This window comes from Erithacus rubecula (genome assembly GCF_903797595.1).
Source record: "Erithacus rubecula genome assembly, chromosome: 11".
Lineage (NCBI taxonomy): Eukaryota > Metazoa > Chordata > Aves > Passeriformes > Muscicapidae > Erithacus > Erithacus rubecula.
In genome coordinates, this window is record NC_136663.1 from 6,485,230 (window position 1) to 6,498,107 (window position 12,878).

The 12,878-nt window shown below is 37.5% G+C and overlaps 1 protein-coding gene across 2 annotated transcripts in view; it reads right to left on the bottom strand.

The window, feature by feature from the left end:
- Positions 1-12,878, bottom strand: part of PEX5L (peroxisomal biogenesis factor 5 like) — a 104,013-nt gene that overhangs the window by 5,669 nt on the left and 85,466 nt on the right. For both annotated transcript variants that reach the window (XM_079314652.1, XM_079314653.1), the window contains 7 exons: positions 11,581-11,676; positions 5,104-5,220; positions 4,062-4,205; positions 3,179-3,249; positions 2,211-2,408; positions 1,067-1,232; positions 543-700 (listed from right to left, as the gene is read on the bottom strand). In XM_079314652.1, coding sequence (XP_079170778.1) covers positions 543-700; positions 1,067-1,232; positions 2,211-2,408; positions 3,179-3,249; positions 4,062-4,205; positions 5,104-5,220; positions 11,581-11,676 — 950 coding nt within the window. The remainder of the gene's footprint in view (positions 1-542; positions 701-1,066; positions 1,233-2,210; positions 2,409-3,178; positions 3,250-4,061; positions 4,206-5,103; positions 5,221-11,580; positions 11,677-12,878) is intronic.

Consider the following 12,878-nt stretch of genomic DNA (forward strand, 5'->3'; position numbering starts at 1 on the left):
TAACAACTAGAGGGAAACTTTCTAAAGTTCCATGCCAGGCTTAAATAGCTTATTTTACAATTTAATTCATCAGCCCCTTTGTGTTGTTCTTGCTGGATTTTCATCAAGCAGGAGAGTGTGGCTTAGAGTAACAGAAAACTCAGTCTACCCAAACATTTGGGGGTTCTGTCTGTACCTGACAGCTGGGACCCTGGAAGACCACCTTCATTCCTGAAGGATTTTTTTAATGGCATGAACTACTTGAAGTAGTTTAGCTCAAGTCACCCTTTTAAAGACAGGCTCTTACATTTTCTTTTACAAAAGCTCTTAAGAGCAGGACTATTTTAAGTGCAAGAACAATCCCACTGATTATGAGTACTTGCACTTAGAGCTAAAAAAATGCTTTTTAGTCCTTTGTAAAAAGTTATGATCACATTTCACAATAGCTGAGATTACACAGCAATATTCTGACTATTTTTTCTTGGATACCTCCAGCTTAAAAATGAATCTTCACTTGGCAGTTGTGATGCCTGACTTTTTGTTCACACATTTCTCATGCTCACCTGTATGCCCCTAGGTTGATGCAGCTTATCCCCAGGTTGTATCTGGACCTGATGAAGCCAGGCTGTATTTCCAGAGCTCGTGTGTAAGCCTCCACAGCTTCCTCACTGCGATCCCCGTTGGCCAAGGTCGCCCCAAGGCGGTTCCATAACGTGTAGTCCTGGTGAGAAAAGCAGATTTCTACTGTAGGTGTCAAAAAACAGACAAACTCTCCCATCTTTGCTTGCAAAGGAAGGGAGACTGCTGAAAATAATAGCGTTGTATCTTAATTGACAAGGATTGTGAGGTTCTGATCGTGATCAAAGGCAACTTTGTATATTAATACCATTAATCAGCACACAGGTAGGAATTGGACATGCATAAATCTGCTTCTATACAGGGCTGTCTTGTAATTAACATTTCTATTCTGGGTCTTAAAATTTTAATGGCAGAAGTGACATGTCATTAATAATAGCCTGATCCAGACAGGGAAAAAGAATTGGCCTGTAAAGCTAAATTTTTAAAAATGTGAAAGTATAAAATGTACCTCTGGTCGAACAGTTAAAGCAGCACTAAATGCATCTATTGCTCTGTTGAATTCTCCATTCAGGTGAAAAAGGACCCCAAGTCCTGTCTGCAGATCAGGGTCTATCATATCACCATTCTGGTGAGCAGCCTCCAGGTATAAATCCTTTACTTCTTCAAGTAATGAGCTAGACAAAGGAGAAAAATAACTTAAAGATCCATCATATAGATATTTACAAATATTTCAATGTTGATTGCATAGGCTGAAATGAAATTCTTTGTAGTGGATTTATACTCCTCAAATTTGTGAATGGGGTTTCTCATTGTGGCAAAGGTTTACTTCAGGGTGCTGTTGTAAACTCACAAAATTAAAGAAAGAAAATAAAATAAAACTTCTTGAAATAAAAAAGTTAATCTATGAAATAAGGTTGAAGGACAGATGTGGACCCAAGTGGAATGACATGAAGGTTTATTGAAACTATTCAAATTAGATGAGTTTCTCAGACATAAAACAGTTCTTTACTGGCAAAATAGTAGTATTTTTATAAGGAATAGGTAAGGGGCCTGCCAAGATCCTTGGAGAAAGATGCCAAAACATGACTTCTGTGTCCACTGGAGCTTCTTAAAACCTTTGCACTAACAGCACCAGATGTCAGCAGGATGAAGCCAAAGTAGAATAACACACTTAGCAATTAAGCAGAACTTGCATATTTTATTTTTGCTCATATGAAATTATCTTGTCAACCAGGACTTGTAAGTGATGAGGGTAAAACATAAGGCCTGTCTTCAAAATGACAAGCAGTGAAATAGCTTGAGTGGTTTGGTTCTCTAAATCATGTTTATGCCTTTAATGACTTTATTATGCATCTCACAGTCCAGAGCTACTTGTTTATTGTCCTCATGAAATCACGATGAAGGGCTGCCAAATCATGACTTTTATGTTATTTAAGAGAGCTGAAGGTAAATCAAATGGCTTCCAGGGATGGTGTAAAGTATAAAGCCTTCAGTCTTTAAATCAAATGTTCTCTGTTGGTTTCCCTCTCCTGCTATTAGAATCATGTTCTTCCATCATAGGGAGCAGGCTGGACTTCTATAGAACAAGGGGACATATCAGCTCTGGGGATATCCTTTAGTATTTCCACCAAGAGGGTTTCCACTGCATTTACCTTTCATCTGCTGTCTTAGACATCCTCCTGGTAAGTGCTGGGGACCCTTTTTTGCTTCTCACTATATACTTGTATTTTGGATTTTGCTTTATCCAGTTTCTCAGGGATTGATAGGCTTCTTGTTGATGGCCAGTGTTTGTGTAACTCACAGCCAAGGCCATCAGAGCTTTCAAGTTGTTTGGCTGCAGTTCCAAGCACCTAGGCAGAAAATAAAAAATATATTGAGATAATTCTGCAGCCAAGCATAATGCTTGAATTGTGTCCAAAATAATCCATGTGAAGAAAATCACAATCATCACTGTTGCTCTTTTGAAAGCTGGGGATGAACAAGCTCCTACATCAGGCAGCCCCTTGGATTTCTATCCAGGTAAGCTAATAAGGGACATATAAATAAGTGTGAGTATCATTAGGTGAAATAACTTCATGGTTATCAGTGCTGATGTAATTGAATATTGCTCCAAATGGAAACATAAAATCCCATTACAGAAAGATAATAACAATAATAATGACCATATTTTGGAGCTCACATTTTATGTACAAGAATTCTGTGATCTTCACATCTCCACCAACCTAAAAATGCTGGCAATTCAGCATTCAGCAACTGAAAGGAGCTCACTCCAATTAAGAAAACCTCTTAATTAAAGACAGACTACAGAAAATAGTCCAAGTGGCTGGAATGTAAAAAAGGCACTTTATTTGCATCATGCCTAACTCATATTTATTAGGCCATGTAACTTCTCTTTTGTGCATGTACTTAAATTGTAACAAATGTACTCCAAGAAATATTCTACTTATTTAATAAAAGAGAAATATTAATCATCAGTTATCCCTCTGAAGTCACTGGGAATTTCTATATCTGTGTCAATGCTTTACTCTGTTAAATCAATAACATCCCAAGATGGGAATGACATTAAACATCCCCAGGTCTCCATAACCCAACATCCATCAAACCCCAGATTTTCCTCTACCTTTGGAGGGCCACGATGGCTGCCTGCTCATTTTCATTTTCTGCCTGTGTTATACCTAGGAACTGCCAGGCCTGCAAAAATAATAATAATTGACTTTGTTAAATACATCCAACTGCAAACAGAGCTACAACCAATATCACTGTTAAACACAGGGGTGAGGAAAAGCAGCAATGTCCAGCACTAACCACAGATTTCTCTACAGTGTGCACAACAACAGTCCCAATCAATGCACTTCTGAATATCTTTGGGCTTAATAAACATTTACAGACAATGAATGCATGGGTATTCTGTCAGTTTATAATAACATGCTGATTTCTTAAATTTGAGTTACTGTGCATTTTAAATTTTGCTACAATTTTATGGAAAATAGAGAAGAATAATTATTTGATTGTGTATTATAGATGTTGGGGGTTTATAGGGAACTTGGGATTCTCTGCTTTTTTGAAGTATACTGTTTAATTTCATGTAGCAGTAGATTCAAAGAGCCCTAGGTACAGTATAAATATTTTTAACATTTCACACAAAACAGACTTTAAATATAGACTAGTTGAAAACAGCAGTATTAAAGAAATTTATATAACTTTATAAAATTTTTCAAGTCTTGTTAAATCAAAAATATTAATCTTTTTGATAGCAGTGTTTACAAGATAGTTTGAAAGCATCATGATACGAAGAGACTGTTTGAAATATTTCAAACAATATTTCAAAACCAGATTCTCATCCTATGAAGAACTCATTGATATCTATTTAAAAGCACACACTAATTCCTAACCCTTAGAATGCAATGTTTCAGTCAGTCATGACTGCAAGGTTTGAGCCCAGAAACCATTCCAGCACTCCATGCTCCCTTTTCTTTTGCCAGGGAAGGCACAGCAGTGAATACCTCGGCATCGTTGGGCTCCTGGAGAATTGCAGCCTCCAGGTATAAAATTGTAACAGGCAGGTCACCTTCTTTCATTTTCTTCAGTCCTTCCTCAAAAGCACCAGGCCAGTCTTTGAAGGGATTGTCGGTGTGGAAATAATAACCCTGGAGAAGAGAGATAATGGGCCTGCGATGAATGACAACTTGCAGGGAATGACGAGTCTAAAAAATGCAATGACTCACCATCTTCCTGCTGGGTGTAAACAACCTTTGTTCCGTGGAAATGGCACGAGCTGCCCCGCGGAATTTCAATGACAAAAAGTGTGAAAAGTCACATCACCGGGCATTTATGTTTCTGCTGTCTTTATTTTGACTCTAGCTCTGAAGTTCTACTGACAGGTGCTTACGCTGGGCTCTCCATCAAAGATAATGTCAACAACTCACAGTGCCTGAGTAGGAGCAGAACTGAACTTCTGAGCCCAGGACATGCAAGGTCATGGTAAAGAACACACACCAAGCAGCTGAACTCCCTGCATAACATCCTGACTGCTCAGTTAAAATCCTGCAATCTTCAATTAACCTTCCAGATACAGAGCAGTGCAGCAAGCACCTGCTTATGTTAGTATGCCTTTATGTTTTGCCTTTTTCTCTTGTCACTGCAGTGCAAAGGGTGTGTGGTAATATCAGCTACATAACAGAAATCAAATTAAAATATGGAGTGGAAGGAAGGAAGAAAAGAGCTGAAATGTCCACAATTTCTATCTTCAACAGGATATTTATTTGTTTCTTTTCCTTAAGTGCTTGTCTTCAGAAGTGCCCATAAATCCATCAGTTGCTTTGTGATCTGTTCAGCTGAATTTAGGCTATGTGCAAGTCTAAACATATTCTCACTGTGGCAAAGCTCTTCCAAATCTGCCCCACCCACAGACAATTGAAGAGGTTGAGCTCTTTGGGGTAAAATTAATTTCCATATCCAAGGAGTTTCCCTGGGTTCCCTGGAAGAGCTGAGGCTCATCTCAAATTTGCACAGGGGGATGTACAGCAATAAAAAACTTGGTGTTACCTTCTCAATGGTTGAGATGGTTACTTGCCCTGGTGCTTCCTGGTTCTCTGAAATCCAATTTCTGCGAGCCATTTCTTCCCATTCTGCTTGCATTTTATCCCAAAACTCTGTGTCAGACTAGAAGAAAAGGAAGAAAAGAGGAAAGGAACAACATAACTTTAAAATAAAGCTTTGTTGGGTTTTTTAAAATTTGAATTTCTTTCTACCAGTGTGCTGAGTGTCAGTTTTGCTGAGCAGTATTAGTTCTATTAATAGTCACATGGACTGAAATTCTACAGCTCCTGTTTGGAATTCCATATAATTAAATTTCATCTCTTTTATTGGAATGCATTTTGTCAACAGAAAACTCTTTATCTCAGAGGCAGCGTATGTCCTGTTTGAAGCAGGATTTGCAGCAGCTTACACTGCATCTTATTGATGTTAACAGCAAATTGTTACATAAAATTTGAAGGCAATAAATGCTCCAAGTCCCTGGACAAAGAAAATAAAGGGGAAAAAAAAAAGAAAAATCAACTTAGTATATATGCAAAAGTATAACAATAGATAAAACATTCTGAAAGAGAGCAAGCATTGCTTGCTTTGGTATATTCAGCATAATTTTCAGCTATGAGAAAGAGAAATGCCAAAGCTTAGACAGAAAGTGTTTGAATAAGGGATGTAATACAAATTAGGCTTTTTGACATAGTGGAGAAATCTCAATACTGCATTGTATATTCTGCTGGTGAGAGAAATCTACAAGAGATTATAAAATCATACAGTAAGATTAATATTCAGCTCAAAGATGAGGGAAAAATGCACATACAAGGGAAAGAGAAATTATGAAAAACAGATGAGAATTAGGACAAAGAATGAGATTAGCAACGACCAGAAGGAGGGAACAACTGTGGCCACTAGAAAATGATGCCAAGAAATAGAAACAGAATTAGAGAAGGGGAGAATCCAAATTAAGGTGCTACTTTTTCAGCCTCCAGACATTACTCATGGGTCTCCAAAAAGGAGATCCACAGCAGAATATTTACAGAGCACTAAAACCTTTCCAAAATTCTCCAGCACTGAGGGCACAGTTTCTCACCCTATTTATGTCAAAGACAACAGCACAAATAAATCTATTGAGATTTAGACAGAACCATTTGAGAGTGAGGTGCTAATCAAAATTAATTGAAGGTTTTATGAACTGGTCTGGATAGTTTTGTGTGAATCTTTGTTCCAAAGCTGATGACTTTGGTACAGCTGCACAGCCAGGCATGATTGGAAAAACAGAGCTTAGACTGTGATTGCATGACTTGCTGCAATCCTCCCTAGGTGCTGGGGAAAAGGAAAGGATTCTGTCTTCCACTCAGAAGAAATTCAGGATGGTCTGAATTGAGTCTTCAATACAGGATTGTCTGAGTCATGCAATTACTAGATCTGTGAAAGAATCTGCTATGTTCCTTTGTGGAAAAGGAAATAAATTGGGAATCATTCACTCATGGAGAGGAGGTTTCACTCCAGGTAATGGAAGTGAACTGCCCCTGACTACCCTGTTACACCACTTCAGAATTCAGTCTCATTCCTGACTTGAAGAAAATAAATTCCTCTAAAGAGTTGTGAGATTGTACTGAAATACCCATTTAGGAGTTGAAAAGACTGGGATAATGAATCAGATCACTCCCTCTTTAACTCTTATCAACCATGACCAGAGACAATTGAATCCCTAAAAAGATCCTGTTCAACAGATGCCTCCATCAACCACTTCTCATTCAGCACAAATCTGCACTGCCCTGAAATGAAAATTATGTGATCATATTTTAACTAGCAGTAATTTTGAGATTCAGCATGAGGTAAAAAAATGGAAATGTCCCTTTCCTTCAGATTGAAATTAATAAAACTACTGAAAATGAATTATTAATGGTTTGATTTAGCCAGATTAATTTATAGAAATATATATATATATATGTATATATGATATTTATATTAGGATTTTTGCTTGCATTTTTTCACAAACATTCCTTATGAATCAATGGTATGGAAACATCAAATCATATTTCTGCATATAGTAAGCAAAAGTATAAGTGGATTTAGGTATTGAATTCAAATTCTGCTGTTTAATGATATATTTATAATTCTCACAGAAGTTCACTGTGTTTACACTGCACATAAAAAGCCAGTGAATTACTGTGCACTCAAGTAGCCACACTGATTTCCATCTACAGAGAGCCAAAGGAGGAGGGAAAATGCAATGAGGAGAAGACCAGCTTTGCTATAACCTCTCTCAGCTCATCCTACACTGCTTGGGCACAGGACCAGCAGTCATTTTGCAATGATAAGGAAATATTTGCTGGTTTGGGCCAGGCTGCAGCATTCTGAGGACATTCAGCACAAGGGGCTCTGAAACTGCTACAGCAAATCTGCTCTGAGCACCTGGGCCAGACACTGACCCAACACCAACAGCCAGCAGCTCAGTGTCCTGGAGGAAGAGAATTGTAAATATCACACACAGTTTAATATTGCAAATATTGCAGTCTTTGCTGAAGACCTAAGTCTATTTCAACTGCCATTAGCAGCAATTTTTTCATTGACTTCAGTGGCAGGAGGGTTAAATTAATATTGAGCCTTTCTAAAGCTTTGGCTTTGGATCAAGGCTCCTAGATCTAATTTTAGCTCTATTTGCTACACCACCAATGCCAATTAACCTCATTTCAATGTTTTTGCCACCTTAAGGCTGGTGAAATACTTTGCACCAACCAAAAGTTTTCAGACCAGTTGAACACATTTAACACATTCTCAGATCAGCTGCAGTTAAGAGGAATGACAACCAGGAAAAATGTTCATACCATCTGACTGCTTCCAAGCAGAAAATTCTGCATTTTGTCAAAAAGGCTATTTTTACTCTTAGTATTTAAAAATATGCTGAAGCAGTTAAACAAATGGGAGGCAAAATATTTCCAGGCTCTTTATTTCTTGCAATCCAATGAAAGGGGGCAGGGGATGTATTTATAAATTTACCTGTTGTCATAACTTTTAGAATTTTGCCTGTCCTGTTTTGTCAAAAAGTAGTTTGCAATATTCCTAATTGACCAATGCATAAGAGAGGTTCTGTCATTGTTCTCTGAATTACTGCCTTACCATACTCTCTGATATGAGAAACACAGTAAGTTAAATTGTGTGCTTAACTAGGTAAGATTTCCTTAGCTGATATCTTCTTGAAACAAAATCTGCAAATTTTGCTAAGGTTTAGACATAAATATGTTTATCAAGGCAAAGATTCCCACTGTGTTTTGCAAGAGTATCAAATAAAATGCATGTGAATGACTCAAGTTCCTAGTTCCTAATTTAAAATATGGTTTAACCAGTTTTAGGTCCATCCAAAGAAATGTCTAAATAGTGAGACAGGAATATTGGAGGTACAGAAAGGACTCCAACCAGTACTCATGGGAACTACAAAGCTGATGGTCCTGGAATATGTTTTCCTGGGCTAGAACAAATTAATCCCATCTTTTTCCTCCTATTGTCACATAATTTAGCTGTAATGTGCTCTGATGCTTTAAAGTAGTACATTATACAGCAGATGGTTCATGTGACATTGTGTTGTAAATAAAATGATGCTGGGAAGGACAGCTCAAAATTTCTTATGCATAAGCTCACAAAACAGTGTGGCATCTGCAGTTTAATCAGAGAAATGTGGAATAAGAAAATAACAAAGCAGCTTTTTTTTTTTTCCCATCTCTGAGACTTCTCAGTTGGAAGTTTTTGCACCTTCTTGCTTTTATTTTTATTTATTCTAACTCATCACCAGTAGGATGGTGATTGATAAAACAATTGCTTTAATGGAATAGAAGTACAGAATAAATCTGAATCCCCATCTTGGCACTTTTTAAAAATTCAAAAATACCCTATTTTTGTGAAACAGAGCTAATTATTAGAAAGATTGTGTTAAAATATAGTTCTTATGGAACTTGGAAATTATAGAGGCAAAGAATCGTGAGGCAAAAATCAAACTCAATTTTTAGAATAACATAAAGGGAAGCCAGGTCTGCAAGCAGCCAAACACTGCAAGAGGATCTGGACCCTCTCATGAAAAAGCTGTTTTACTCACCACTTTATTCTTAAAAGATTCCCCAATGGCATAGACATCTTTAAACCTTCTTAAGAAAGAATTACCTCACAAATCTTCATTAATCTCAAAGTTTGACATCTTAAAACCATTCCCAAATCTCTCAAGTGAATACTGGGTGGAGGATGAAGTTTGGTGTCTTCATTTACTGAACTGTTAATTAATTCCTTTCGAACTAGGCCACAAAGAACCTGAGATTTACTTCCTTTTCTTGATCAGTTTTCTGGCTAATCTTTTCACTTGGAGCTTTCCCAGTTGAAGAATATTGCAGAAACATCCAAAGCCTAAAAAATGAATTTTTGACCTGTATCTATTCTCTGCTTAAGAAAGCACTAATCTTTCAGAGATGGGTTCCAATTTATTTCAATCACTCCAGCTTTCTTACCACTTCATTTTAGCTAGGATGAAAATTCAGCTCTTTTCATATGCAAATGGAAACAACTGCTCTATAAGGTCTTGAAGAATCCTTTCCTTTACATTTTAAATGCCTGGTCCAAGGTTCTATTTTAAGCAGAAAGAATAACTTAAGGCTGCCAGCTACAGTTGGGGAAACATTTAATTTGATTCTTTTTAACAGCTATTTTTGAGACTACTTTAAAGAATTTTAACAACCTGTCTCTGTTGCCTCAGAATGACCTCTTAGTCTGCAGGGTGGTTTTTTAAAAATGTTTTTTAACAATACATTCTCCTCCTTGCTTTACTCTGCAAAGACATTCAACAATGGCTTGTCATCTGTTGTTGGACTCAACTAATTTTTCTTCCTGCTGAGTGTCTGGAAACTCTCCATCACACAAGTTCCTAGCAATTGCAGGAGTGCTGACATCATTTGCTTAACCACTAGTACTGGGATGTTCAGCATCAGATTCTCTGTGCTGCCTTCACAGGTCCCACCCCGAGGATCAGCCTCAGTGCAAGCAGGAACATCTAAAGCATCTTAAGCAGTGGCAATTTGAAAGCAAGTTCCCTCCTTGCCTGCCAGGAGTGAATGTGTATGATGTGTGACATCAAAAACATCTTCTGTGCCTGACCAGCAGTTGTTGATGATGAGTTTATTTGATCTGGAAAGAAAAAATGCTTTCTGTGCTTAGTTTATGAAAGAGATAATTTACTCGTTGTGTCCATTTCAGCCTTGTATGCTGAGACCAGATTTTTTGTGTGTGCAATAAAATCCCAAGAAATTATGGTAGGAACCCTGCATCTTACCATAGCATATCATGATAAAACCTACAAATCAGCTTAATTACTTCAACAAGAAATTCTCTTTTTAGCTAGAAGCCAGTATCAGATTTAGGTATAGTTTTCTTTCTCATCAGCCAATATTAATCTAGAATAGTTCAATTGTCAACACTGGAATAAGAATGGTATAAAACTTGAGTTAGAGGAGTATTAAAATACATGACTAAAATTTAAATCTAAACTCAAACATCCTTAAAGTGTTCTAGATGGTTTGAAGACTAATGAGCCTGCAGTCCATGCTAAAAATAACCAGTTGTGAGGAACTGGTTTCACAGCTTCATCTTCTGTACCCTAAGAACTCATTTCAGAGGCTGTTACATAATTTAGCCTGAAATTCTGTCCTTGCTGTAATGGAGCTGTCTTGGCTCTTTGTGGCAATGGGATTTTGAAGGTTGCCCATGGAACCCCTGAGAAGATAATGATGCTCCAGGCCAATACTTATATCTAATTTTTTGTTGAGTTCTGCTAAAAACCTGTATTCTACTTTGTGTCTAGTTAGGATCAGTTTGGACTAGTGGTATAGGACAACACTCAAGAGATGTTTTAGATGTTGGAAATGTAGAAGTTAGTGAAAAAAAAACCCCAGAAATACAAAGCAGAGCTATCCAAATACATTTATCTTCTCAACCCAAATAGATTCACTAGGAAACAAGAATACTCCTGTGTTTAGCATTCTGCCACTAGTTGCAAAAATGTGAAAATGATGCATGATTGGTGCTTATGTACAGCTCTGCTTTGTACCAGGTAATTGTGCTGTTCAGGGATTCTGTGCTCTGGTTTTGCAGTGGAGACTTTGGCTTAAGGAACTTATGGCACACAGTTGCTGGGGAGAAATGTTTCCCTTCCTTTACCTGTGGTTTGGAATTAGATACATTTTTGGGCATTTACCCATTTGCTCTAACATTAAAAATCCGTCTTAAAAACTTGGTTCTCTCTAATGTTTTTTTATTTCTAAGGGTTTTGGATTTCCTTTTGTTTTAAAGAGACAAGCTGCTACTTAAAATTAATAGCTGCATGAATTGCTCTGCATGAATCTTTTCTCTGCTTTAAATAATCCAATTCCAACTTTCTCTTCTTCCTGTGCTGCAAGATAAAAAAGAAATCTATAGAACATAAGCTGAAAATGAAAACAGTAAATGAAATATTACCTCAACAGCAGCCTTTGCTCTTTCAAATTCCTCCTCCAAGGAGTGATTTCTGGAGAGAAGGGGTGTTCCCCAACGCTGCTCCTTACTTGACCGTGCCTAAAAAATAAAAGAATAAATCAGAAAGGGATGATAGACTCTGTCACACTTCTGAGTTATTTCCTTAATTGTCTAGATCCCCAAATGGCCTTTTTCTTGGGGAAAACTGCTTGGTTCCCTGCATGAATTCCTCTGAATTCTCTTACACTGTAGCAGAGACCACTTCTCATGGGAAGCAGAGTAATTTATCTTTTCCAGATTTTTCTTTTGCTCAAAATGTGTGAAAGATAAAGAGACATCTGAGAAAAGGCAATGCAAGGGTTGGACTATAAAAAGACAGAGCTGACTATTTAGTGTAAGACTTTTGCCTTCCTTGTTCCTTTTGCATTGTGTCTGTGGAAATGCATTCCACTGACCATGAACCAGGAAAAAACACTTTTTTTCCCCCTGCACATTTTGTAGTTTTCTTTCAGATTTTTTTGGGAGCACATTGGAGAGCCAGGTTTGCCCAGGATTCCATTGGAAGGGCAAATCCTTTTTACAATCAGCATTTTTCTTACATACCATACAATTGGCCAATCCCATTGGAAGCACATAATAACTTTTCCCCTGTTCTTTCCTAAGAACAATGGTTTTTGTTTGTTTTTTGCTTTTTTTTTTTTTTTTTTTTTTTTTCAAATAGCACTATACAAAACTAAGCCATATTTAAGGATGGCAGAAAAAGCACAAAGTGGCCTAATCTTGCTAAACAAAGCTCTGACTGCTAATCCCTTCCCTAGTGTTTGTCAAGAGGTTAAACTCATTAGCCACTTGTGTGCCTGTTCTTCCAATTGCATTAATTTCCCTGATTATATTTCTGATGACTGTACTTGTAATATTCAATTTCTGTGAACCACACTGCTAAAAGGCTAATTTTGATCACATCAGACTCATTGGGCTGTCTCTGCAAATGCTGGAATGGGCACTGCTGGGATGGAACATCTGACAGGTTTCTGAGCTCTCATATATGTCATGTGTAATGTATGGTCAAACACATTTCTCTGGTTGTACACACATGGCTTTTTCCCAGAAAGATGACATTCATTTGTCAAATGAGCCCTAGGTATTCTGTTTGTTCCTGAGGCTTTGGTCTCTCAGTTAGAGAGTGATGAGTGAAATGCACATTGAGTGGATGAAACACATCAGGTAAGAGAACAGTGATACAACACAATTTCTGTGAGCAGCCGGTGGTGATGGTGGCACTGTGTGTGTTCCCCTGTGCT